The 26,586-nt window shown below is 55.4% G+C and overlaps 1 protein-coding gene across 44 annotated transcripts in view; it reads left to right on the forward strand.

The window, feature by feature from the left end:
* PTK2B (protein tyrosine kinase 2 beta) overlaps positions 1–26,586 on the forward strand; it is a 128,107-nt gene that overhangs the window by 50,014 nt on the left and 51,507 nt on the right. For all 44 annotated transcript variants that reach the window (XM_074536421.1, XM_074536418.1, XM_074536416.1 and 41 more), the window contains 14 exons: positions 2,233–2,320; positions 4,206–4,285; positions 7,280–7,342; positions 8,923–8,977; positions 12,772–12,912; positions 13,999–14,073; positions 14,170–14,271; positions 15,822–15,939; positions 18,566–18,605; positions 18,706–18,752; positions 18,952–19,005; positions 20,490–20,587; positions 21,978–22,062; positions 24,742–24,842. In XM_074536421.1, the coding sequence (XP_074392522.1) occupies positions 2,233–2,320; positions 4,206–4,285; positions 7,280–7,342; positions 8,923–8,977; positions 12,772–12,912; positions 13,999–14,073; positions 14,170–14,271; positions 15,822–15,939; positions 18,566–18,605; positions 18,706–18,752; positions 18,952–19,005; positions 20,490–20,587; positions 21,978–22,062; positions 24,742–24,842 (1,147 nt within the window). The remainder of the gene's footprint in view (positions 1–2,232; positions 2,321–4,205; positions 4,286–7,279; positions 7,343–8,922; positions 8,978–12,771; positions 12,913–13,998; positions 14,074–14,169; positions 14,272–15,821; positions 15,940–18,565; positions 18,606–18,705; positions 18,753–18,951; positions 19,006–20,489; positions 20,588–21,977; positions 22,063–24,741; positions 24,843–26,586) is intronic.

A 26,586-nucleotide genomic window follows, 5' to 3' on the forward strand; every position in this document is an offset into this window, starting at 1 on the left:
TTGTCACCACATTGTCCCCACATTGTCCCCTTTGTCCCCATTGTCCCCATTGTCCCAATTGTCCCCATTGTCCCCTTTGTCCCCACATTATCCTCTTTTTCCCAGTTGTCCCCACATTGTCCCCATTGTCCCCATTGTCCTCATTGTCCCATTTTCCCATTGTCCCCATTGTCCCCTTTATCCCCTTTTCACCACATTGTCCCCACATTATCCCCACATTGTCCCCACATTTTCCCCATTGTCCCCTTTGTCCCCATTGTCCCCCCTTTGTCCCCACATTGTCCTCATTGTCCCCATTGTCGCCTTTGTCCCCACATTGTCCCCATTTTCCCCACATTTTCCCCATTGTCCCCTTTGTCCCCATTGTCCCCCCTTTGTCCCCACATTGTCCTCATTGTCCACATTGTCCCCTTTGTCCCCACATTGTCCCCATTTTCCCCACATTTTCCCCATTGTCCCCTTTGTCCACATTGTCCCCTTTGTCCCCACATTGTCCCCATTGTCGCCGTTGTCCCCTTTGTCCCCTTTGTCCCACTGTCCCCTCTGTTCCCGTTGTCCCCACATTGTCCCCTTTGTCTCTTTGTCCCCTTTATCCCCTTTGTCCCCACATTGTCCCCACATTATCCCCACATTGTCCCCTTTATCCCCATTGTCCCCACATTGTCCCCTTTGTCCCCCCATTGTCCCCTTTCTCTCCTTTGTCCCCACATTGTCCCGATTGTCCCCTTTGTCCCCATTTTCCCCATTGCCCCCATTGTCCCATTGTCCTCTTTCTCTCCTTTGCCCCCATTGTTCCCATTTTCCCATTGTCCTCACATTGTCCCCATTGTCCTGTTGTCCCCTTTGTCCCCACATTGTCCCCATTGTCCCTTTTGTCTCCACATTGTCCCCTTTGTCCCATTGTCCCCATTGTCCCCGTTGTCCCCATTGTTCCCCTCTGTCCTCTTTGCCCCCATTGTCCTCCCTTTCCCCGTTGTCCCCATTGTCCCCATTGTCCCCGCATTGTCCCCATAATCCCCATTGTCCCCGTTGTCCCCTTTGTGCCCATTGTCCCCATTGTCCTGTTGTCCCCTTTGTCCCCACATTGTCCCCTTTGTCCCCACATTGTCCCCATTGTCCCCATTGTCCCCTTTGTCCCACTGTCCCCTCTGTCCCCATTTCCCCTGTTGTCCCCATTATCCCCTTTGTCCCCACATTGTCCCCCCTTTGTCCCCACATTGTCCCCCCTTTGTCCCCACAGTCCCCTTTCTCTCCTTTGTCCCCACATTGCCTATATTGCCATTGTCCCATTGTTCCCTTTGTCCCCACATTGTCCCCATTGTCCCATTGTCCCCTTTATCCCCATTGTCCCCACATTGTCCCCTTTGTCCTCACATTGTCCCCATTGTCCCCTTTGTCCCCATTGTCTCTTTGTCCCCATTGTTCCCATTGTCCCCACATTGTCCCCTTTGTCCCACTGTCCCCTCTGTCCCCACATTGTCCCCTTTGTCCTCACATTGTCCCCATTGTCCCCTTTGTCCCCATTGTCTCTTTGTCCCCATTGTCTCTTTGTCCCCATTGTCCCCACATTGTCCTCATTGTCCCCTTTGTCCCTGTTGTCCCCACATTGTCCCCGTTGTCCCCATTGTCCCCACATTGTCCCCTTTGTCCTCCCATTCTCCCCACATTGTCCCCACTGTCCTCCCATTGTCCCCTTTGTCCCCATTGTCCACATTGTCCCCTTTGTCCCCACATTGTCCCCATTGTCGCCGTTGTCACCACATTGTCCCCATTGTCCCCTTGGTCCCCACATTGTCCCCACATTGTCCCCACATTGTCCCCTTTGTCTCTTTGTCCCCACATTGTCCCCTTTGTCCCCACATTGTCCTTCCTTTCTCCCGACATTGTCCCCACATTGTCGGCATTGTCCCCACATTGTCCCCACATTGTCCCCACATTGTCCCCTTTGTCCCCACATTGTCCCCTTTGTCCTCACATTGTCCCCATTGTCCCCTTTGTCCCCATTGTCTCTTTGTCCCCATTGTTCCCATTGTCCCCACATTGTTCCCTTTGCCCCCACTGTCCCCATTGCCCCCATTGTCCCCTTTGTCCCCACATTGTCCCCGTTGTCCCCATAGCCCTGTTGTCCCCTTTGTCCCCACATTGTTCCCTTTGCCCCCTTTGCCCCCACATTGTCCCCATTGTCCCCGTTGTCCCCGGTGGTGGCATCACGGGGGGTTTTGGTGTCCCCAGGTACGACCTGCAGATCCGGTACCTGCCCGAGGATTTCATGGAGAGCTTCAAGGAGGACCGGACCACGCTGCTCTACTTCTACCAGCAGGTCAGGGCTGCTCCGGGAGACCCCGAAATTCCCGGAATTCCCGAAATTCCCGGAATTCCTGGAATTCCCAGAATTCCCAGAATTCTCAAATTCTCCAAATTCCCGGAATTCCCGAGGTTTTGGAGGCTTGGGGTGGCGGTGGTGGCACCGTCCTGGTGGTGGGAATGGTCAGTGGGGATGTCCAGGGATATCCAGGGACATTAAGGGACATCCTGTCACTGTCCCCTGTCATTGTCCCCTGTCATTGTCCCCTGTCATCAATCCCTGTCACCATCTCCTGTCACCATCTCTGTCACTGTCCCCTGCCACTGTCCCCTGCCATCAGTTCCTGTCACTATCCCTGCCATGGTCCCCTGCCACCATCCCTGTCACCATTCCTGTCATTGTCCCCTGCCACCATCCCTGTCATTGTCCCCTGTCACCATTCCTGTCACCATCCCTGTCACCATCTCCTGTCACCATCCCGTCACCATCTCCTGTCACCATCTCTGTCACTGTCCCCTGTCATTGTCCCCTGTCACCATTCCTGTCACCAATCCCTGTCACCATCCCTGTCACCATTCCCTGTCACCAATCTCTGTCACCATTCCTGCCACCATCCCTGCCACCATCCCTGTCACAATTCCTGTCACCATCCCTGTCATTGTCCCCTGTCACCCTCCCTGCCACCATTCCCTGTCACCAATCCCTGTCACCATTCCCTGTCACCATCCCTGTCACCATCCATGTCACCAATCCCTGCCACCATCCCTGTCACCATCCCCTGTCACCAATCCCTGTCACCATCCCTGTCACCATCTCTGTCACTGTCCCCTGTCATTGTCCCCTGTCACCATTCCCTGTCACAATTCCTGTCACCATTCCCTGTCACCATCCCTGCCACCATCCCTGTCACAATTCCTGTCACCATCCCTGTCATTGTCCCCTGTCACCCTCCCTGCCACCATTCCCTGTCACTAATCCCTGCCACCATCCCCTGTCACTGTCCCCTGTCATTGTCCCCTGTCATCAATCCCTGTCACCATCCCTGCCACCATCCCTGTCACCAATCCCTGTCACCATTCCTGTCACTGTCCCCTGTCATTGTCCCCTGTCATCAATCCCTGTCACCATCTCCTGTCACCATCTCTGTCACTCTGTCCCCTGCCACTGTCCCCTGCCATTAGTTCCTGTCACCATTCCTGCCACCATCCCTGTCATTGTCCCCTGTCATTGTCCCCTGTCACCATCCCTGTCATCAGTCCCTGTCACCATCCCTGTCACCATCCCCTGTCATTGCCCCCTGTCACCATCCCTGTCACCATCCCTGCCACCATCCCCTGTCACCAATTCCTGCCACCATCCCTGTCACCATTCCCTGTCACCCTCCCTGCCACCATCCCTGTCACCATCCCCTGTCACCATCCCCTGTCACCAATCCCTGCCACCATCCCTGCCACCATCCTTGTCACCATCCCTGTCACCATTCCCTGTCACCATCTCCTGTCACCATCTCTGTCAGCAATCCCTGTCACCATCCCTGTCATTGTCCCCTGTCACCCTCCCTGCCACCATCTCCTGTCACAATCCCCTGTCACCATTCCCTGTCACAATTCCTGTCACCATCCCCTGCTATCCCCAGTGTCCCCCCAGTGTCCCTGGGTGTCCCCTGATGTCCCTGCGGTGACGCGCTGTCCCTGGGTCTCCCTGGTGTCCCTGGATGTCCCCTGCTGTCCCTGCTGTCCCCCAGGTGTCCCCGCTGTCCCGGTGGTGATTCCCTGTCCCCTAGTGTCCCTGAGCGGCCCTGGGTGTCCCTGGGTGTCCCTGGGTGTCCCCACTGTCCCCAACTGTCCCCTGGGTGTCCCTGGGTGTCCCCAGTGTCCCCAACTGTCCCCGCTGTCCCCAGCTCCGCAGTGAGTACATGCAGAGCTACGCCAGCAAGGTCAGCGAGGGCATGGCGCTGCAGCTGGGCTGCCTCGAGCTCAGGTACCGTGTCACCTGCTGTCACCTGTGTCCCCTGGTGTCCCCTGATGTCCCCTGGTGTCCCCCATGTCCCCTGGTATGCCCTGGTGTCCCCTGTCCCTGTGTCTCTGTGTCACTCTGTCCCCTTGTGTCCCCAACGCTGCAGCTGGGCTGCCTCGAGCTCAGGTACCGTGTCCCCTGCTGTCACCTGTGTCCCCTGGTGTCACCTGGTGTCACCTGTGTCCCCTGGTGTCCCCTAATGTCCCCTGGTGTCCCCTGGTATGCCCTGGTGTCCCCTGTCCCTGTGTCTCTGTGTCACTCTGTCCCCTTGTGTCCCTGGCGCTGCAGCTGGGTTGCCTTGAGCTTGAGGTACGGTGTCACCTGGTGTCACCTGTGTCCCCTAATGTCCCCTGCTGTCCCCTGGTGTCCCCTGGTGTCCCCTGCCCCTTATGTCCCTGTGTCACTTTGTTCCTGTGTCACTTTGTCCCCGTCACCTTTGTGTCCCTGGTGCTGCAGCTGGGCTGCCTCGAGCTCAGGTACAGTGTCACCTGTGTCCCCTCATGTCCCCTGGTGTCCCTTTGTGTCCCTTTGTGTCCCCTGGTGTCCCCTCCTCTTCCCTAATGTCCCCTCCTGTGCCCTGGTGTCCCCTGTCCCCATGCCTCTGTGTCACTTTGTCCCCTAATGTCCCCTTGTGTCCCCGACGCTGCAGCTGGGCTGCCTCGAGCTCAGGTACTGTCCCCTGGTGTCCCCCTGTGTCCCTTGGTGTCCCCTGATGTCCCCTGGTGTCCCCTCCTGTTCCCTCCTGTGTCCTGGTGTCCCCTGTCCCTGTGTCTCTGTGTCACTCTGTCCCCTTGTGTCCCTGGCGCTGCAGCTGGGCTGCCTCGAGCTCAGGTACCATGTCACCTGCTGTCACCTGTGTCCCCTGGTGTCCCCTGATGTCCCCTGGTGTCCCCTGGTGTCCCCTGGTGTCCCTTTGTGTCCCCTAATGTCCCCTGGTGTCCCCTGCCCCCTGTGTCTCTGTGTCATTTTGTCCCCTTGTGTCCCCGATGCTGCAGCTGGGCTGTCTCCAGCTCAGGTACGGTGTCACCTGTGTCCCCTCATGTCCCCTGGTGTCCCTTTGTGTCCCTTTGTGTCCCCTGGTGTCCCCTCCTCTTCCCTAATGTTCCCTCCTGTGCCCTGGTGTCCCCTGCCCCTGTGTCTCTGTGTCACTCTGTCCCCTGGTGTCCCTGGCGCTGCAGCTGGGCTGCCTTGAGCTCAGGTACCGTGTCACCTGGTGTCACCTGTGTCCCCTGGTGTCCCCTGCCCCTGTGTCTCTGTGTCACTCTGTCCCCTTGTGTCCCTGACGCTGCAGCTGGGCTGCCTTGAGCTTGAGGTACGGTGTCACCTGTGTCCCTTGGTGTCCCCTGGTGTCCCCTGGTGTCCCTTTGTGTGCCCTGGTGTCCCCTGCCCCCTGTGTCTCTGTGTCACTCTGTCCCCTTGTGTCCCTGGTGCTGCAGCTGGGCTGCCTTGAGCTCAGGTACAGTGTCACCTGGTGTCACCTGTGTCCCCTGATGTCCCTTTGTGTCCCCTGGTGTCCCCTGGTGTCCCCTGGTGTCCCCTGTCCCTGTGTCTCTGTGTCACTCTGTCCCCCTGTGTCCCTGGTGCTGCAGCTGGGCTGCCTCCAGCTCAGGCACGGCTGCCCCCTGGTGTCCCCTGGTGTCCCCTAGTGTCCCTTTGTGTCCCCGTGTCCCCTTGTCCCCGTGTGTCCCTCGGTCCCTGTGAACCTGTGTCTTTGTGTCCCCATGTCTCCTGTCCATGTCCCTTGTCCCCATGTCCCCTGGCCCTGTGTCCCAGTGTCTTTGTATCCTTGTGTCCTGGTGTCCTTGTGTGTTTTTGTCCCCATGTGTCCTGTCCCTGTGTCCCCTTGTCCCTGCGTGTCCCTCTGTCCCTGTGTCTTTGTGTGTCAGTGTCCCCTGTCCCCTTGTGTCCCCTGGCCCCGTGTCCTCTGGTCCGGTGTCCCTATGTCCCCTTGTCCCCATGTTCCCTGTCCCTGTGTCTTTGTGTCCCTATGTTCCCTGTGAACCTGTGTCCTTCTGTCCTTCTGTCTTCGTGTCCCCCTGTCCCTGTGTCCCTTGTCCCCATGTCCTCTGTGTCCCTGTGTCCTTCTGCCCTTGTGGGTTTGGGGAGGGAAGTCCCAGCTCCTTTGGGGGTGGCAGGAGGACCTGGGGGACATGGGGGACATGGAGGGACGTGGAGGGACATGGGGGACATTGGGACATGGGGGGACATGGGGGACATGGGGGACATGGAGAGGTGGGGCACGTGGTGGGGACATGGAGACATGGAGGGACACGGAGACATGAGGGATGTGGGGACAAGGAGGGACATGGGGGACATGAAGGACATGGAGGGACATGGGGGACATGGAGGGCCATGGGGACATGGGGGGCATGGGGGACATGGGGACATGGGGGACATGGAGGGACACGGGGACATGGGGGACATGGAGGGACATGGAGACATGGGGGGACATGGGGGACATGAGGGACATGGAGGGACATGGGAAATGTGGGGACATGGAAGGATGTGGAGGGGCATGGAGACATGGAGGGACATGAGGACATGGGGACATGGTGCCATGTGTCATGGACCGTGTCCTTGTCCCTGTCCCCAGGAGGTTCTACAAGGACATGGGGACATGGAGGGACATGAGGACATGGGGACATGGTGCCAGGTGTCACAGACCGTGTCCCTGTCCCTGTCCCCAGGAGGTTCTACAAGGACATGGGGACATGGAGGGACATGAGGACATGGGGACATGGTGCCAGGTGTCACAGACCGTGTCCCTGTCCCTGTCCCCAGGAGGTTCTACAAGGACATGGGGACATGAGGACATGAGGGCATGGAGGGACATGAGGGGACATGGACATGGGGACATGGGGACATGGGGGGACATGGACATGGGGACATGGGGACATGGGGACATGGTGCCATGGTGCCATGTGTCACAGGGTGGTGTCCCCTTGTCCCTGTCCCCAGGAGGTTCTACAAGGACATGCCCCAGAACGCGCTGGACAAGAAATCCAACTTCGAGTTCCTGGAGTGAGTCCAGCCCGGAGCCACCGCCCGACCCTGGGGAACTGCTGAGGGCCTTCCTCATCATCTTCATCACCCTCCTCATCCTCCTCATCTTTTTCCTGCTACTCCTTACCCTCTTCATCTTCATCATCCTCCTCATCTGCATCATTCTCCTCGTCCTCACGATCTTCATCATCCTCCTGATGCTCCTCATCCTCCTCATCTTCCTCATCCGCCTCATCTTCATCATTGTCCTCATCTTCATCATACTTCTGCTACTCATCATCCTGCTCATCCTCCTCATGCTACTCATCCTCCTCATCTTCATCATCCTCCTCATCCTCCTGCAGCTCCTCATCTTCCTCATTCTCCTCATCATCCTCATCCTCATCTTCATCATCCTCCCCACCCACCTCATCCTTCTCATCTTCCTTATCTTCCTCTTCATTCTCCTGCTACTCCTCATCCTCTTCATCCTCCTCATCCTCCTCATTCTCATCACCCTCCTCCTCTTCCTTATCTTCCACCTCATCCTCCTGCCATTCCTCATCCTCCTCATCCTCATCATTCTCCTCATCCTCCTCATCTTCATCATTCTCCTGCTGTTCATCATCCTCCTCATCCTCCTCATTCTCCTCATCCTCCTCATTCTCCTCATCTCTCTCATCTTCTTCCTCATCCTCCTGCAGCTCCTCATCCTCCTCATCCTCATTATCCTCCTCACTCTCCTCATCTTCATCATCCTCCTGATGCTCCTCATCCTCCCTCATCTCCTCATCTTCTTCCTCATCCTCCTGCTATTCCTCATCCTCTTCATCTTCATCATCCTCCTCATCCTCGCGCCTCTCCTCGTCCCCGCTCCCCTCCCGGCTGTTCTGGCAATTCCCGCTGACATTCCCGGGATTCTCTGTCCCTCTGCAGGAAGGAGGGGGGGTGGACCTCTGCTCTTGCTACTCCTCATCCTCCTCATCTTCATCATCCTCCTCATTCTCATCCTCCTCATCTTCATCATCCTCTTTATCCTCCTCATCTTCCTTATCATCCTCCTGCTACGCTTCATCCTCCTGATGCTCCTCATCCTTCTCATCTTCCTCCTCCTCATCTTCATCATCCTCCTGCAATTCCTCATCCTTCTCATCTTCATCATCCTCCTCACCTCTTCATCCTCCTCATTCTCATCTTCCTCATCCTCCTCATCTTCCTTATCTTCCTCCTCATTCTCCTGCTACTCCTCATCCTCTTCATCCTCCTCATTCTCCTCATCCTCGTCATCCTCCTGCAGCTCCTCATCCTCCTCATCCTCGTTATCCTCCTCACTCTCCTCATCTTCATCATCCTCCTGATGCTCCTGATGCTCCTCTTCATCCTTTTCATTCTCCTGCTACTCCTCATCCTCCTGATGCTCCTCATCCTCCTCATCCTCCTCATCTTCCTCCTCCTCCTCATCTTCATCATCCTCCTGCAATTCCTCATCCTCCTCATCTTCATCATCCTCCTCATCCTCCTCATCCTCCTCATCCTCACTCATCTCCTCGTCCCTGCTTTCCTCCTCTTTGGGATGGCAATTCCCGCTGACATTCCCGGGATTCTCTGTCCCCCTGCAGGAAGGAGGTGGGGCTGGACCTCTTCTTCCCCAGCCAGATGCTGGAGAACCTCAAGGTGAGGGACACCTGGGTGTGGCACGGCTGTGGCACCTGGGACACGTGTGACCACGCCCCTGTGTGTGTCCAAGTGTCCAGGTGTCCATGTGTCTGTGTGTCCATGTAAGTGTCCGTCTGTGTGTCTGTGTGTCCATGTCCATGTGTGTCCCTGTGCGTCCATGTGTCTGTGTGCCTGTGTCCGTGTCACCTTGTGTGTCCGTGTGTCCATGTGTGTCTGTGTGTGTCCTTGTCTGTGTCCCTCTGTGTGTCCCTGTGTGTCCATGTGTCTGTGTGTCCATGTGTGTCTGTATGTCCGTGTGTCCATGTATCCCTCTGTGTCCACATGTGTCCGTGTGTCCATGTGTCCATGCGTCCCTGTGTGTGTCCCTGTGTCCATGTGTGTGTTCGTGTATCCCTGTGTGTCCCTGTGTGCCATGTGTCCATGTGTGTCCATGTGTCCATCTGTGCCTGCGTGTCCATGTGTCAGCGTGTCCATGGTGTTCATGTCCTTGTGTCCCTGTGTGTCTATGTGTCCATGTGTGTGTCCCTGTGTGTCTGTGTCCACATGCCCATGTGTCTGTGTGTCCCTGTGTGTCCCTGTGTGTCTCTGTGTCCATGTGTGTGTCCATGTGTGTGTCCACCTGTCTGTGTCCCTGTGTGTCCCTGTGTGTCTGTGTGTCCATGTGTGTGTCTGTGTGTCCGTGTGTCTGTGTGTCCCTGTGTGTCCCCTATGTGTCCAAGTGCATCCCCGTGTCCCTGTGCCCCTACCCCCCCACAGCTCCTATGTCCACGTGTCCACTCCCATCCTGGTGTTCCCATATCCAACACCATCCCCATCCCGGTGTTCCCACACCCCACCCTGCCCCAATCCCGGTGTTCCCGTACCCCATCCCAGTGTTCCTGTACCCCACAGCACCCCAATCCCAGCATTCCCAAAGCCAACACCGCGTCCATCCTGCCATTCCCTAATCCAATGCCCCATTCCTGTATCCAACACCGTGTCCATCCCAGTGTTCCTATATCCAATGCTCCATTCCTGTATCCAACACCGTGTCCATCCCACTGTTCCTATATCCAACGCCCCATTCCTGTATCCAACACCATGTCCATCCCAGTGCTCCTGTATCCAACACCGTGTCCATCCCACTGTTCCCATATCCAACACCGTGTCCATCCTGCTGTTCCCATACCCTACCCCATCCCGATCCTGATGTTCCTATACCCCACATCACCCCAATCCCAGTGTTCCCAAATCCAACACCATCCCCATCCCAGCATTCCCAAACCCAACACCGTGTCCATCCCAGTGTTCCTGTACCCCACACCGCCTCCATCCTGGGGTTCCCAAACTCAACACCGTGTCCATCCCACTGTTCCTATATCCAATGCCCCATTCCTGTATCCAACACCATGTCCATCCCAGGGTTCCCAAACTCAACACCGTGTCCATCCCACTGTTCCTATATCCAATGCTCCATTCCTGTATCCAACACCGTGTCCATCCTGCTATTCCCGTACTCCACCCCATCCCAATCCTGGTGTTCCTGTGCTTGACTCCACGTCCAACTTGGTGTTCCCATATCCAACACTGGTCCCATCCCAGCGTTTCCAAACCCAACAACGTGTCCATGCCGCCGTTCCCGTATCCAACACCCCGTTCCCATATCCCACACTGCCTCCATCCCACCGTTCCCAAATCCAACGCTCCGTTCCCATATCCCAGCACTGCCCTGATCCCACCATTCCCATAACCAGTCCTGTCCCTATCCCAGCATTCCTGCACCAGGCAACACCCCAATCCCAGTGTTCCCAAACCCAACACCGTGTCCATCCTGCCATTCCCAAATACAATGCTCTGTTCCCATATCCCACCCCATCCCCATCCCGCCATTCCCATACTCCAATCTGCCCTGATCCTGGTGTTCCTAAATCCAACACCGTGTCCATCCTGCTGTTCCCATACCCCACAGCACCCCAATCCCAGCATTCCCAAACCCAACACTATGTCCATCCTGGCGTTCCCAAACCCAACCCCATGTCCATCCTGCTGTTCCCAAATCCAATGCCCCATTCCCGTAACCAACACTATGTCCATCCCACTATTCCCGTATCCCACACCGCCCCATCCCACTGTTCCTGTATGCGACACTGCCCCCATCCCAGTGTTTCCATATCCAACACCGTGTCCATCCCGCTATTCCCGTACCCCACTTCACCCCAATCCTGGCGTTCCCGTTACCGATCCCGGTGTCCCAGTGTTGTCTCGTCAGCCACGGCAGCTGCAGAAGATGATCCAGCAGATGTTCCAGCAGCACGCCTTCGCCCTCATCCCAGTGTTCCCATAATCAACACAGCCCCTATCCTGGTGTTCCCATATCCCAAACTGGCCCCATCCCAGTGTAACCAAACCCAACACCATGTCCATCCTGCTGTTCCCATACCCCACAGCACCCCAATCCCAGCATTCCCAAACCCAGCACTACCTCCATCCTGGCGTTCCCAAACCCAACACCATGTCCATCCCACTGTTCCCAAATCCAATGCCCCATTCCCGTAACCAACACTATGTCCATCCCACTATTCCTGTATCCCACTGTTCCTGTGTGCAACACTGCCCCCATCCCAGTGTTTCCACATCCAACACCGTGTCCATCCCGCTATTCCTGTACCCCACTTCACCCCAATCCCGGTGTCCCAGTGTTGTCAGCCACGGCAGCTGCAGAAGATGATCCAGCAGATGTTCCAGCAGTACGCCTTCGCCCTCATCCCAGTGTTCCCATAATCAACACAGCCCCTATCCCGGTGTTCCCATATCCCAAACTGGCCCCATCCCAGTGTAACCAAACCCAACACCGTGTCCATCCCACTGTTCCCAAATCCAATGCCCCATTCCCGTAACCAACACTATGTCCATCCCACTATTCCCGTATCCCACACCACCCCATCCCACTGTTCCTGTATGCGACACTGCCCCCATCCCAGTGTTTCCATATCTAACACTGTGTCCATCCCGCTATTCCCGTACCCCACTTCACCCCAATCCCAGCGTTCCCGTTCCCGATCCCGGTGTCCCAGTGTTGTCTCGTCAGCCACGGCAGCTGCAGAAGATGATCCAGCAGATGTTCCAGCAGTACGCCTTCACCCTCATCCCAGTGTTCCCATAATCAACACAGTCCCTATCCCGGTGTTCCCATATCCCAAACTGGCCCCATCCCAGTGTAACCAAACCCAACACCATGTCCATCCTGCTGTTCCTATATCCAATGCCCTGTTCCTGTACACCACACCTCCTCCGTCCTGGCATTCCCAAACCCAACACCATGTCCATCCCACCGTTCCCATATCCAACGCCCGGTTCCCATATCCCAGCCCTGATCCCGGTGTTCCCATTCCTGTTGCCGATGTCCCGGTGTTGTCCCGTCAGCCGCGGCAGCTGCGGAAGATGATCCAGCAGACGTTCCAGCAGCACGCGCTGCTGCGGGAGGAGGAGTGCATCCTGAAATTCCTGCACACCCTGGCCAACTTCACCCCAATCCCAGTGCTCCCATACCCAACACCGCCCCCATCCTGGTGTTCCCGTATCCCAAACTGGCCCCATCCCAGTGTTCCCAAACTTAACACCGTGTCCATCTCGATGTTCCTATATCCAATGCCCCGGTCCCAACGCCCCGTATCCAACACCGTGTATCCAACGCCTATATCCAATGCCCTGGTCCCGTATCCAACACCATGTCCATGCTACTATTCCCATATCCCAACCCTGATCCCGGTGTTCCCATTCCTGTTCCCAACGTCCCGGTGTTGTCCCGTCAGCCGCGGCAGCTGCGGAAGATGATCCAGCAGACGTTCCAGCAGTACGCGCTGCTGCGGGAGGAGGAGTGCATCCTGAAATTCCTGCACACCCTGAGCACCTTCGCCCCCATTGACCAGGAGAGCTTCCGATGCCAGCTCGTCGTGAGTGCCCGGAAATGGGATGTGGGATATGGGATTGGGAATGTGGGATATGGGATATGGGATGTGGGATTGGGGATATGGGATATGGGATATGGGATATGGGATATGGGATGTGGGATGTGGGATAGGGGATGTGGGATGTGGGATAGGGGATATGGGATACGGGATACGGGATATGGGATGTGGGATAGGGGATGTGGGATATGGGATAGGGGATATGGGATATGGGATAGGGGATAAGGGATATGGGATACGGTATAGGGGATATGGGATAGGGGATATGGGATAGGGGATGTGGGATAGGGGATAAGGGATATGGGATATGGGATGTGGAATGTGGGATGTGGGATGTGGGATGTGGAGAGGAGAGGCCACCAGGATGTTCCTGATGGCGACACCCCTGGGTTTTGGGATCCATGGGATAATGGGGTATGGGATATGGGATAAGGTACAAGGGGATATGGGATGTGGGATATGGCATAATGGAATATGGGATAATGGGATAATGCAATGTTATCATAATGGGATAATGGGATAAAGGGATATGGAATAATGGGATAAAGGGATATGGGATGTGGGATATGGGATATGGGATGTGGGATGTGGGATATGGGATGTGGGATATGGCATAATGGAATATGGGATAATGGGATAATGCAATGTTATGATAATGGGATAATGGGATAATGGGATAATGGGATAATGGGATAATGGGATAAAGGGATATGGAATAATGGGATATGGGATGTGGAATATGAGATATGGGATATGGCATATGGCATATGGGATATGGGATGTAGGATGTAGGATGTGGGATAGTGGATGTGGAATAGGGGATGTGGGACATAGGATTGGGAATATGGGATATGAAACAGGCGATAGGGGATGTGGGGTGTGGGATACGGGATGGGATGGGATACGGGACACATTTGGAACAGACATGGCAGATGATGACGGAATAGGATGGGGCAAGCTGGAGATGGGATGAGGGCGGGGTTGGGATTTTGTGGAGATGGATTGGGATGGAGCCTGACCTTTGGGAATGCCCCTCATCCCAAATCCCGCTCCTTCTCCTGCTGCCCCCAGCAAGGATGGAACATCACCGTGGACCTGGTGATCGGCCCCAAGGGCATCCGCCAGGTCACCAGCACGGACACCAAGGTGGGAATTCCGGACTGGGAATTGGGAACTCCCACTGTGGGGTCGGGGGTGAAAACTCCCATGGATCAAATTCCCGATGAATTCCCCCCTTCCCAGCCCACCTGCCTGGCGGAATTCCGGGATATCAAATCCATCCGGTGCTCCACCACGGAGGATGGACAGGCCCTGCTGCAGCTGCAGCTGGGTGGGACCCCACCGGTGAGGAGCTGGGGGACAATTCCTGGGAATGCCATATTCCATATCCCATATCCCCTATCCCACATCCCCTATCCCATATCCCACATCCCATGTCCCATATCCCACATCCCATATCCCATATCCCATATCCCATATCCCATATCCCATATCCCCTATCCCATATCCCATATCCCCTATCCCATATCCCATATCCCATATCTTGGCTGTTATCCTGGGGCTCATGGAATACTGGGATGGGTGGTTATGGAAAATTGGGATTGGGGAGAAGGGGTGACCCCGATCCATGGGATGGAGTGGATGGGATCAGGGAGAAGGGGTGACCCCAATCCATGGGATGGCATCAGGCCGAAGGAGTGACCCCGATCCATGGGATGAGATTGGGGTGAAGGGGTGACCCCGATCCATGGGATGGGGTGGATGGGACTGGGGAGAAGGGGTGACCCCAATCCATGGGATGGATGGGGCAGAAGGGGTGACCCCAATCCATGGGATGGGGTGGATGGCATTAGGGAGAAGGGGTGACCCCAATCCCATGTCCCCAGCCCGGGAATGCTTTGGGACCATCCTGGGTGTCATGGAATCCTGGGAAGGGTGGTTATGGAATCCTGGGATCAGGGAGAAGGGGTGACCCCGATCCATGGGATGGGATCGGGGTGAAGGGGTGACCCCGATCCATGGGATGGGGTGGGTGGGATTAGGGAGAAGGGGTGACCCCAATCCATGGGATGGATGGGGCAGAAAGGGTGACCCCGATCCATGGGATTGGCGGGATGGGATCAGGGAGAAGGGGTGACCCCGATCCATGGGATGGATGGGGCAGAAGGGGTGACCCCAATCCATGGGATGGGGTGGATGGGATCAGGGAGAAGGGGTGACCCCAATCCATGGGATGGGCGGGATGGGATCAGGGAGAAGGGGTGACCCCAATCCATGGGATTGGCGGGATGGGATCAGGGAGAAGGGGTGACCCTGATCCATGGGATGGGATTGGGGTGAAGGGGTGACTCTGATCCATGGGATGGGCGGGATGGGATCAGGGAGAAGGGGTGACCCCAATCCATGGGATGGGATTGGGGTGAAGGGGTGACCCCGATCCATGGGATGGGATTGGGGAGAAGGGGTGACCCCAATCCATGGGATGGCATCAGGCCAAAGGAGTGACCCCAATCCATGGCATGGCATCAGGCTGAAGGAGTGACCCTGATCCATGGGATGGGGTGGATGGGATCAGGGAGAAGGGGTGACCCCAATCCATGGGATAGCATCAGGCTGAAGGAGTGACCCCAATCCATGGGATGGCATCAGGCTGAAGGAGTGACCCCGATCCATGGGATGGAGTGGATGGGATCAGGGAGAAGGGGTGACCCCAATCCATGGGATGGGGTGGATGGGATTAGGGAGAAGGGGTGACCCCAATCCCATGTCCCCAGCCCGGGAATGCTTTGGGACCATCCTGGGTGTCATGGAATCCTGGGAAGGGTGGATATGGAATCCTGGGATCAGGGAGAAGGGGTGACCCCGATCCCGTGTTCCCATCCCGGCATTCCCAGTCGCTGTCGATCCGGACGTCGTCGCTGGCCGAGGCGGAGAACATGGCCGACCTCATCGACGGGTACTGCCGGCTCCAGGGGGGAACGGAGACATCGCTGATGGCCTTCCCCAGGAAAGGTGGGAATGGGGCCCGGTGGGATGATGGGATTGGGGTGGGATATTGGGGTAATGGGTAATCGGGTAATGGGATGGGATATTGGGATGGGATCCATGGGATGGGTCCATGGGATAGGATCCAGGGGATGGGATCCAGGGGATGGGATAATGGGATGGGATGGGATAATGGGATGGGATGGGATGGAATGGGATGGGATGTGATGAGATGGGATATTGGGATGGGATCCATGGGATGGGATATTGGGATGGGATCCAGGGGATGGGATCCAGGGGATGGGATGATGGGATGGGATAATGGGATGGGATGGGATGGGATGGGATGGGATGGGATGGGATGGGATGGGATGGGATGGAGTGGAGTGGGGTGAGATAGGATGGGATGGGATCAATGGGATTAATAGGATCAATGGGTTTGGATCAATGGGTTGGGATCCATGGGTTGGGATTGGGATGGGATAATGGAATGGGATAATGGGATGGGATAATGAGATCGGATAATGGGATAGGAAAAAGGGATAATGGGATGGGATCAATGGGATGGAATTGATGGGTTGGGATAATGGGATGGGATGTGATGAGATGGGATAATGGGATGGGGTGGAATGGGATGGGTTCAGTGGGATTGGATTCAATGGGATCCATGGGATGGGATAATGGCATGGGATGGGATAATGGGATGGGATCAACAGGATGGGATAAAGGGGATGGGATAATGGGATAATGGGATAATGGGATGGAATGGGATCGATGGGATGGGATGAGATTGGGATCCATGGGATGGGATGGGATGAGATCATGGGATGGGATCATGGAAATGGATGAGATCAGTGGGGTGGGATCAATGGGTTGGGATGATGGGATGGGATGGGATGGGATGGGATGGGATGGGATGGGATGGGATGGGATGGGATGGGATAATGGGACAATGGGATAATGGGTTTGGGGTGGGATCCATGAGATGGGATCCATGGGGTGGGATCCAGGGGATGGGATGGGTTCAATGGGATGGGATTGGGGTGGGATCCACAGGATGGAATCCAGGAGATGGGATCCAGGGGATGGGGTGGGATCCATGGGATGGGATGGGATGGGATGGGATCCATGGGATGGGATGGAATCCATGGGATGGGATGGGATGGGATGGGATGGGATGGGATCCATGGGATAGCATCCATGGGATGGGATGGAATGGGAACCAGGGAATGGGATGGAGTAATGGGATGGGATGGAATGGGAAGGGATGAGATGGGATGGGATAATGGGATGAGATGGGATCCAGGGGATGGCATGGAGTGAATGGGATGGGGTGGGATGGGATGGAATCCATGGGATGGAATGGGATTGGCATGGGAGGGATGGGATAATGGGATAATGGGATGAGATGGGAAGGGATGGGATTGGGATGGGATTGGAATGGGATTGGGATTGGGTTGGGTTGGGATGGGAATGGGATGAGATTGGGATGGGATTGGGATGGGAATGGGATGGGAATGGGATGGGATTGGGATGGGATGGGATGGGAATGGGATGTGATTGGGATGGGATTGGGATGGGAATGGGATGGGATGGGATGGGATGGGATGGGATGGGATGGGATGGGATGGGAAGGGATTGGGATGGGATTGGGATGGGATGGGAATGAGATTGGGATGGGAATGGGATGGGACTGGGATGGGATTGGGATGGGAATGAGATTGTGATGGGATTGGGATGGGATTGGGATGGGATTGGGATGGGATTGGGATGGGATGGGATGGGATTGGGATGGGATTGGGATGGGATGAGAATGAGATTGGGATGGGATGGGATGGGATGGGAATGGGATGGGAATGGGATGAGATTGGGATGGGAATGGGATGGGAATGGGATGGGATTGGGATGGGAATGGGATTGGGATGGGAATGGGATTGGGATGGGATGGGATGGGATGGGATTGGGATGGGATTGGGTTGGGATTGGGATGGGAATGAGATTGTGATGGGATTGTGATGGGATTGGGATGGGATTGGGATGGGATGGGATTGGAATGAGATTGGGATGGGAATGGGATGGGAATGGGATGGGAATGGGATGAGATTGGGATGAGATTGGGATGGGAATGGGATGGGAATGGGATGGGATTGGGATGGGATGGGATTGGGATGGGATTGGGATGGGAATGAGATCGTGATGGGATTGGGATGGGATTGGGATGGGATGGTAATGGGATGGAATGGGATGGGAATGAGATTGGGATGGGAATGAGATTGTGATGGGATTGGGATGGGAATGAGATTGTGATGGGATTGGGTTGGGATTGGGATTGGGATGGGAATGGGATGGGATTGGGATGGGATGGGATTGGGATGGGATTGGGATGGGATTGGAATGGGATTGTGATGGGATGGAATGGGATTGGGATGGGATGGGATGGGAATGAGATTGTGATGGGATGGGATTGGGATGGGAATGGGATGGGATGGGATTGGGATGGGATTGGAATGGGATTGTGATGGGATGGGATTGGGATGGGATGGGAATGAGATTGTGATGGGATGGAATGGGATTGGGATGGGATGGGATGGGAATGAGATTGTGATGGGATGGGATTGGGATGGTTTGGGACCTTTCCCCGTCGTCCCCGCAGACCGCGAGAAGAGGCTCAGCCTCCCGCAGATCCCGGCCCCGTGAGTGATCCCGACCCCTTTTCCCGGGATTCCCGTTCCCACGGCGGGGTCGGGACCCCCGTTCCCCACCCTCCATCCCTGACCCCGTTCCCACCCTCAGGAATCTCGGCCAGAGGCTCTCCACGCTGTCCCACAGCGGCAGCGGCGGTGAGTCCATCCCCATTCCCACCATCCCGATCCCGGGACACGTTCCGGGCGGGATTCAGGAATTCTGGACACCCCCAGGTCTTCTCCAGAGGGTTGGGATGCATCCAAACATCCTGAGGGAGCTCCAAACCCTCTGGAGATGCTGGAGGACCACCAAGCTTCCTGATCCCGTTTCCCGTTTCCCGTTTTTTTCCCCCAGATTCCGAAATTTACGCGGAAATCCTGGACGAGTCCTCGAGGCCGAGATCTGGAAGTAGGTGATTCCCACTGGGAATTCTGCAGCTGAGGTGTCCCAGTTCCTCCTGCCCATCCCAAATTCCCGTCCCAGGCTCAGCAGAGCTCTCAGGAGATCCATGGATCCTTGGGATGATGAGGAGGACAGGATCCATGGATCCTTGGGATGATGGAGATAGGAGGATCCATGGATCCTTGGGATGGTGGAGATGGGAGGATCCATGGATCCTTGGGATGATGGAGAGGACAGGATCCATGGATCCTTGGGATGATGGAGAGGACAGGATCCATGGATCCTTGGGATGATGGAGATGGGAGGATCCATGGATCCTTGGGATGATGGAGATGGGAGGATCCATGGATCCTTGGGATGGTGGAGATGGGAGGATCCATGGAACCTTGGGATGATGGAGATGGGAGGATCCATGGAACCTTGGGATGATGGAGAGGACAGGATCCATGGAACCTTGGGATGATGGAGAGGGAAGGATCCATGGATCCTTGGGATGGTGGAGATGGGAGGATCCATGGATCCTTGGGATGATGAGGAGGACAGGATCCATGGATCTTCATGGATCCTCATGGATTTTTATGGGAGGATCCATGGGTCCTCACAGATCCGTGTGGATCTTCATGGATCCTCAGGGATCCTCATGGATCTTCATGGATGGAGAGGGGAGGATCCATGGATCCATGTGGGAATGATGGGGAAGGCAGGATCCATGGATCTTCACGGATCCTCATGGATGGAGAGAGCAGAATCCATGGATCCTCACAGATCCTCATGGATCTTCATGGATGGAGATGGATTGTCACTGCTCCTCATGGATCCTCATGGATCCTCATGGATCCTCATGGATGGAGAGGGCAGAATCCATGGATCCTGGTGGGAATGATGGAGAGGGAAGGATCCATGAACCCTGGTGGGAATGATGGAGAGGGCAGGATTCATGAATCCTGGTGGGAATATTGGAGATTGGAAGTTCCATGGATCTTCATGGATGGAGAGAGTAGAATCCATGGATCCTCACAGATCCTCATGGATCTTCGGATCCTCATGGATCCTTCATGGATCTTCATGGATGGAGAGGGCAGGATCCATGAATCCTGGTGGGAATGATGGAGAAGGCAGGATCCATGGATCCTCCTGGATCCTCACGGATGGAGATGGATTGTCATGGCTCCTCATGGATCCTCCTGGATCTTCATGGATGGAGAGGGCAGGATCCATGGATCCTGGTGGGAATGATAGAGAGAGCAGGACACATGGCTCCTCATGGATCCTCCTGGATCCTCATGGATGGAGATGGGAGGACAGATGGCTCCTCATGGATCCTCCTGGATCCTCATGGATGGAGATGGGTTGTCACGGCTCCTCACGGATCCTCCTGGATCCTCATGGCCCGAGAGCCCCGGTAGCCGTGGACCTCTCCCGGGTGCTCATTCCTGGTGGATCTCCACCATCACGGAATCTCCTCATCCCCGTTCCCGTTCCCGTTCCAGTCCAGCACTTCGGGATCAGCCGCGACGCCGTCACGCTGGGACGCATCCTGGGCGAGGGCTTCTTCGGAGAGGTCTACGAGGGCACCTACACCACCCCGGTGAGATCCCACCACCCTTCCCTTCCCTTCTCCATCACCCTGGTGAGATCCCACCACCCTTCCCTTCCCTTCTCACAAACCCCAGTGAGATCCCGCCACCCTTCCCTTCCCTTCTCCACCCTGGTGAGATCCCACCACCCTTCCCTTCTGAACCCTGGTGAGATCCCACCACCCTTCCCTTCTCACAAACCCTGGTGAGATCCCACCACCCTTCCCTTCTGAACCTTGGTGAGATCCCACCACCCTTCCCTTGTCCACCCCGGTGAGATCCAACCACCCTTTCCTTCTGAACCCCGGTGAGATCCAACCACCCTTCCCTTCTGAACCCTGGTGAGATCCCACCACCCTTCCCTTCCCTTCTCCAACCCTGGTGAGATCCCACCACCCTTCCCTTCCCTTCTCCAACCCTGGTGAGATCCCACCACCCTTCCCTTCCCTTGTCCATCACCCCAGTGAGATGCCACCACCCTTCCCTTCTGAACCCTGGTGAGATCCCACCACCCTTCCCTTCCATTGTCCACCCCGGTGAGATCCCACCACCCTTCCATTCTCAACCTCATTGAGATCCCACCACCCTTCCCTTCCATTGTCCACCTCGGTGAGATCCCACCACCCTTCCCTTCTCCATCACCCCGGTGAGATCCCACCACCCTTCCCTTCTCCATCACCCCGGTGAGATCCCACCACCCTTCCCTTCTCACAAACCCTGGTGAGATCCCACCACCCTTCCCTTCTGAACCCCGGTGAGATCCCACCACCCTTCCCTTCCCTTTTCACAAACCCCGGTGAGATCCCACCACCCTTCCATTCTCAACCCCATTGAGATGCCACCACCCTTCCCTTCTCCATCATGCTGGTGAGATCCCACCACCCTTCCATTCTCAACCTCATTGAGATCCCACCACCCTTCCCTTCCATTGTCCACCTCGGTGAGATCCCACCACCCTTCCCTTCTCCATCACCCCGGTGAGATGCCACCACCCTTCCCTTCTCACAAACCCCGGTGAGATCCCACCACCGTTCCCTTCTCCAACCCTGGTGAGATCCCACCACCCTTCCATTCTCAACCCCATTGAGATGCCACCACCCTTCCCTTCTCCACCACCCTGGTGAGATCCCACCACCCTTCCCTTCCATTGTCCACCCTGGTGAGATCCCACCATCCTTCCCTTCTCACAAACCCTGGTGAGACCCCACCACCCTTCCCTTCCATTCTCAACCCCATTGAGATCCCACCACCCTTCCCTTCTCACAAACCCTGGTGAGATCCCACCACCCTTCCCTTCTCCATCCCCACTGAGATGCCACCACCCTTCCCTTCTCCATCCCCATGATCCCAAATCCCGAATTCCCGGTGTCCCATTCCCGCTTTTCCCGCCCATCCCGACAGAAGGGGGAGAAGATCGAGGTGGCCGTCAAGACCTGCAAGCAGGACTGCAGCCCCGAGAACCGCGAGAAGTTCCTCAGCGAAGCCGGTACCCACCACAGGGTCATCACGGGGGGGTTTGGGGTTCCTGAGGGTTCTTCTGGGGTTTTTTGGGGGTTCCTGAAGGTCCTGGTGGTGGGTTTTGGGGTCCTGAAGGTTCTTCTGGGGTTTCTTAGGGGTCCTGAAGGTTCTTTTGGGTTTTTTGGGGGTTCCTGAGGGTTCTTGTGGTGTTTTTTGGGGTTCCTGAAGGTCCTGGTGGTGGGTTTTGGGGTCCAGAAGGTTCTTCTGGGTTTTCTTGGGGTTCCTGACGGTTCTTTTGGGATTTTTTGGGGTTCCTGAGGTTTCTTTTGGGGTTTTTTGGGGTCCTGAAGGTTCTTTTGGGGTTTTTTTGAGATCCTGAGGGTCCTCATGAGGTTTTTTGGGATCTTGATGGTTCTGCTGAGGTTTTTTGGGATCCTGAAGGTTCTTTTGGGGTTTTTTGGGGTCCTGAAGGTTCTTGTGGGGTTTTTTGGGATCCTGAGGGTTCTTTTGGTTTTTCTTGGGATTCTGGAGGTCATGGTGGAACTTTTGGGATCTTGATGGTTCTGCTGAGGTTTTTTGGGATCCTGAAGGTTCTTTTGGGGTTTCTTGGGGTCCTGTAGGTCCTGATGGAGTTTTTTGGGGTCCTGAGGGTCCTTTTGGGGTTTTTGGAGATCCTGAAGGTCCTTTTGGGTTTTTTGGGGGGATCCCAAGGGTCCTGCTGTGGTTTTTTGGCATCCTGAAGGTCCTGCTGAGATGTTTTGGAATCCTGAGGGTCCTTTTGGGGATTTTTGGGATCCTGAAGGTCCTGGTGAGGTTTTTAGGGGGGTCCTCCGGATCCTGGTGGTCTTTTTTGGGATTCTGAAGGTCATGGTGGAATTTTTGGGATCCTAAAGGTTCTTTACGGGTTTTTTGGGGTCCTGGGGGTCCTGGTGAGATATTTTGGCATCCTGAGGGTCCTTTTGGGGTTTTTTGGGATCCTGAGGGTCCTGGTGAAGATTTTTGGGATCCTGAAGGTCCTGCTGAGATATTTTGGCATCCTGAGGGTCATTTTGGGTTTTTTTGGGATCCTGAGGGTCCTGGTGAAGATTTTTGGGATCCTGAGGGTCCTGCTGAGATATTTTGGGATCCTGAAGGTCCTGGTGAAGATTTTTGGGATCCTGAAGGTTCTTTTGGGGTTTTTTGGGATCCTGAGAGTCCTGGTGAAGATTTTTGGGATCCTGATGGTCCTGCTATGGTTTTTTGGGATCCCAGGAGGTCCTGCTGAGGTATTTTGGAATTCTGAGGGTCCTTTTTGGGATCCTGAGGGTCCTGGTGAAGATTTTTGGGATCCTGAAGGTCCTGGTGAAGATTTTTGGGATCCTGAGGGTCCTGCTGAGGTATTTTGGAATCCCGAGGGTCCTTTTTGGGATCCTGAGAGTCCTGGTGAAGATTTTTGGGATCCTGAAGGTCCTGGTGAAGATTTTTGGGATCCTGAAGGTCCTTTTGGGGTTTTTTTGGGATCCTGAAGGTCCTGGTGAGGTTTTTTGGAATCCTGAGGGTCCTTTTTGGGATCCTGAGGGTCCTGGTGAGTTTTTTTGGGATCCTGAAGGTCCTTTTGGGGTTTTTTGGGATCCTGAGGGTCCTGGTGAGGTTTTTTGGAATTCTGAGGGTCCTTTTTGGGATCCTGAGGGTCCTGGTGAAGATTTTTGGGATCCTGAAGGTCCTGGTGAGGTTTTTTGGGATCCTGAGGGTCCTGGTGAAGATTTTTGGAATCCTGAGGGTCCTTTTGGGGGTTTTTTTGGGATCCTGAGGGTCCTGGTGAAGATTTTTGGGGTCCTGAAGGTCCTGGTGAGGTTTTTTGGGATCCTGAAGGTCCTGCTGAGGTTTTTTGGGATCCTGAGGGTCCTGGTGAAGATTTTTGGGATCCTGAAGGTCCTTTTGGGGTTTTTTGGGATCCTGAGGGAACAAGGACCCCTTGGAATCCAGGATCCAGGATGAAGGAGTCGATCCATGCCCAAAAACCCGGGATAGGACCCCCCAAAAAAAACCCCAAAATGATGGAGAAAGGATTCTTGGAGAGGTGGAGAACCTTCTGGAATCCCTTCCTGAGGAACCCAAACTCCAGGATCTCCAACCCCTTTGGGAAAACCCGGGATAGGACCTTCCAAAAAAACCCCAAAATGATGGAAAAAGGATTCCTGGAGAGGTGGAGAACCTTCTGGAATCCCTTCCTGAGGAACCCAAACTCCAGGATCTCCAACCCCCTTGGGAAAACCCGGGATAGGACCTTCCAAAAAAACCCCAAAATGATGGAAAAGGATTCCTGGAGAGGTGGAGAACCTTCTGGAATCCCTTCCTGAGGAACCCAAACTCCAGGATCTCCAACCCCTTTGGGAAAACCCGGGATAGGACCTTCCAAAAAAACCCCAAAATGATGGAAAAAGGATTCCTGGAGAGGTGGAGAACCTTCTGGAATCCCTTCCTGAGGAACCCAAACTCCAGGATCTCCAACCCCCTTGGGAAAACCCGGGATAGGACCTTCCAAAAAAACCCCAAAATGATGGAAAAGGATTCCTGGAGAGGTGGAGAACCTTCTGGAATCCCTTCCTGAGGAACCCAAACTCCAGGATCTCCAACCCCTGTGGGAAATCCGGGACAATGTCCACCAGGGGTGGGACATTCCAGGGATTTGGGGGGACCCTCGGTGGGAATTGTGGTGTCCCCGCAGTGCTGATGAAGAAGCTGGACCACCCGCACATCGTGAAGCTCATCGGCATCGCCGAGGACGAGCCCACCTGGATCGTCATGGAGCTCTATCCCTACGGAGAGGTGGGACCTCCATCCCAACCCCCTTCCTGGTCATGTTCTCGTGGAGGGAGAGGAGAGGATCCGTGGATCTTCATGGATGGAGAGGGCAGGTTCCATGGAGCCTGGTGGGAATGATGGACAGGGCAGGATCCATGGAGCTTCATGGATCTTCATGGATGGAGAGGGCAGGGTCCATGGATCCTGGTGGGAATGATGGAGAGGACAGGATCCATGGATCCTCATGGATGGAGAGGGCAGGGTCCATGGATCCTGGTGGGAATGATGGACAGGGCAGGATCCATGGGGCCTCGTGGATCTTCATGGATCCTCATGGATGGAGAGGACAGGATCCATGCATCCTCATGGATCCTGGTGGGAATGATGGAGAGGACAGGATCCATGGATCTTGGTGGGAATGATGGAGACGACAGGATACACGGATCCTGGTGGGAATGATGGAGAGGGCACCATCCATGGATCCATGTGGGAGTTTTGGAGAGGGCAGGATCCATGGATCTTCACGGATGGAGAGGAGAGGATCCATGGATCTTCATAGATGGAGAGGGCAGGGTCCATGGAGCCTGGTGGGAATGATGGACAGGGCAGGATCCATGGATCTTGGTGGGAATGATGGAGACGACAGAATCCATGGATCTTGGTGGGATTTATGGAGAGGACAGAATCCATGGGTCCTGGTGGGAATGATGGAGAGGACAGGATCCATGGATCTTCATGGATCCTGGTGGGAATGATGGAGAGGGCACCATCCATGGATCCATGTGGGAGTTTTGGAGAGGGCAGGATCCATGGATCCTCATGGATGGAGAGGGCAGGATCCATGGAGCCTCATGGATCCTCATGGATCTTCATGGATCCTCATGGATGGACATGGCAGGGTCCATGGAGCCTCATGGATCCCCATGGATCTTCATGGATGGAGAGGGCAGGATCCATGGAGACTCATGGATCCTGGTGGGAATGATGGAGAGGGCACCATCACATGGATCCATGTGGGAGTTTTGGAGAGGACACCATCCATGGATCCTCATGGATGGAGAGGGCAGGATCCATGGATTCTGGTGGGAATGATGGAGAGGGCTTGATCTGTGGATCCTGGTGGAAATGATGGAGAGGGCACCATCCATGGATCCATGTGGGAGTTTTGGAGAGGGCTGGATCCATAGATCCTCATGGACCTTCATGGATCCTCATGGAAGGATGCACGGATCCTCATGGATCTTCATGGATGTAGAGAGCAGGATCCATGGATCTTCATGGATCCTCATGGATGGAGAGGACAGGATCCATGGATCATCATGGATCCTGGTGGGAATGATGGAGAGGGCACCATCCATGGATCCTGGTGGGAGTTTTGGAGCGGGCAGGACCCATGGATCCTCATGGATCCTCATGGATGGAGAGGACAGGATCCATGGATCCTCATGGATGGAAAGGACAGGATCCATGGGTCCTGGTGGGAATGATGGACAGGGCAGGATCCATGGAGTCTCATAGATCTTCATGGATCCTCATGGATGGAGAGGGCAGAATCCATGGATCCTCTTGGATCCTGGTGGGAATGATGGAGAGGGCACCATCCATGGATCCATGTGGGAATTTTGGAGAGGGCAGGACCCATGGATCCTCATGGACAGAGAGGAGAGGATCCATGGATCTTCATGGATGGAGAGGGCAGGGTCCATGGATCCTGGTGGGAATGATGGAGAGGACACCATCCATGGATCCTCATGGACCTTCATGGATC

Source organism: Zonotrichia albicollis, chromosome 3 (assembly GCF_047830755.1).
Source record: "Zonotrichia albicollis isolate bZonAlb1 chromosome 3, bZonAlb1.hap1, whole genome shotgun sequence".
In the NCBI taxonomy this organism is placed as follows: domain Eukaryota; kingdom Metazoa; phylum Chordata; class Aves; order Passeriformes; family Passerellidae; genus Zonotrichia; species Zonotrichia albicollis.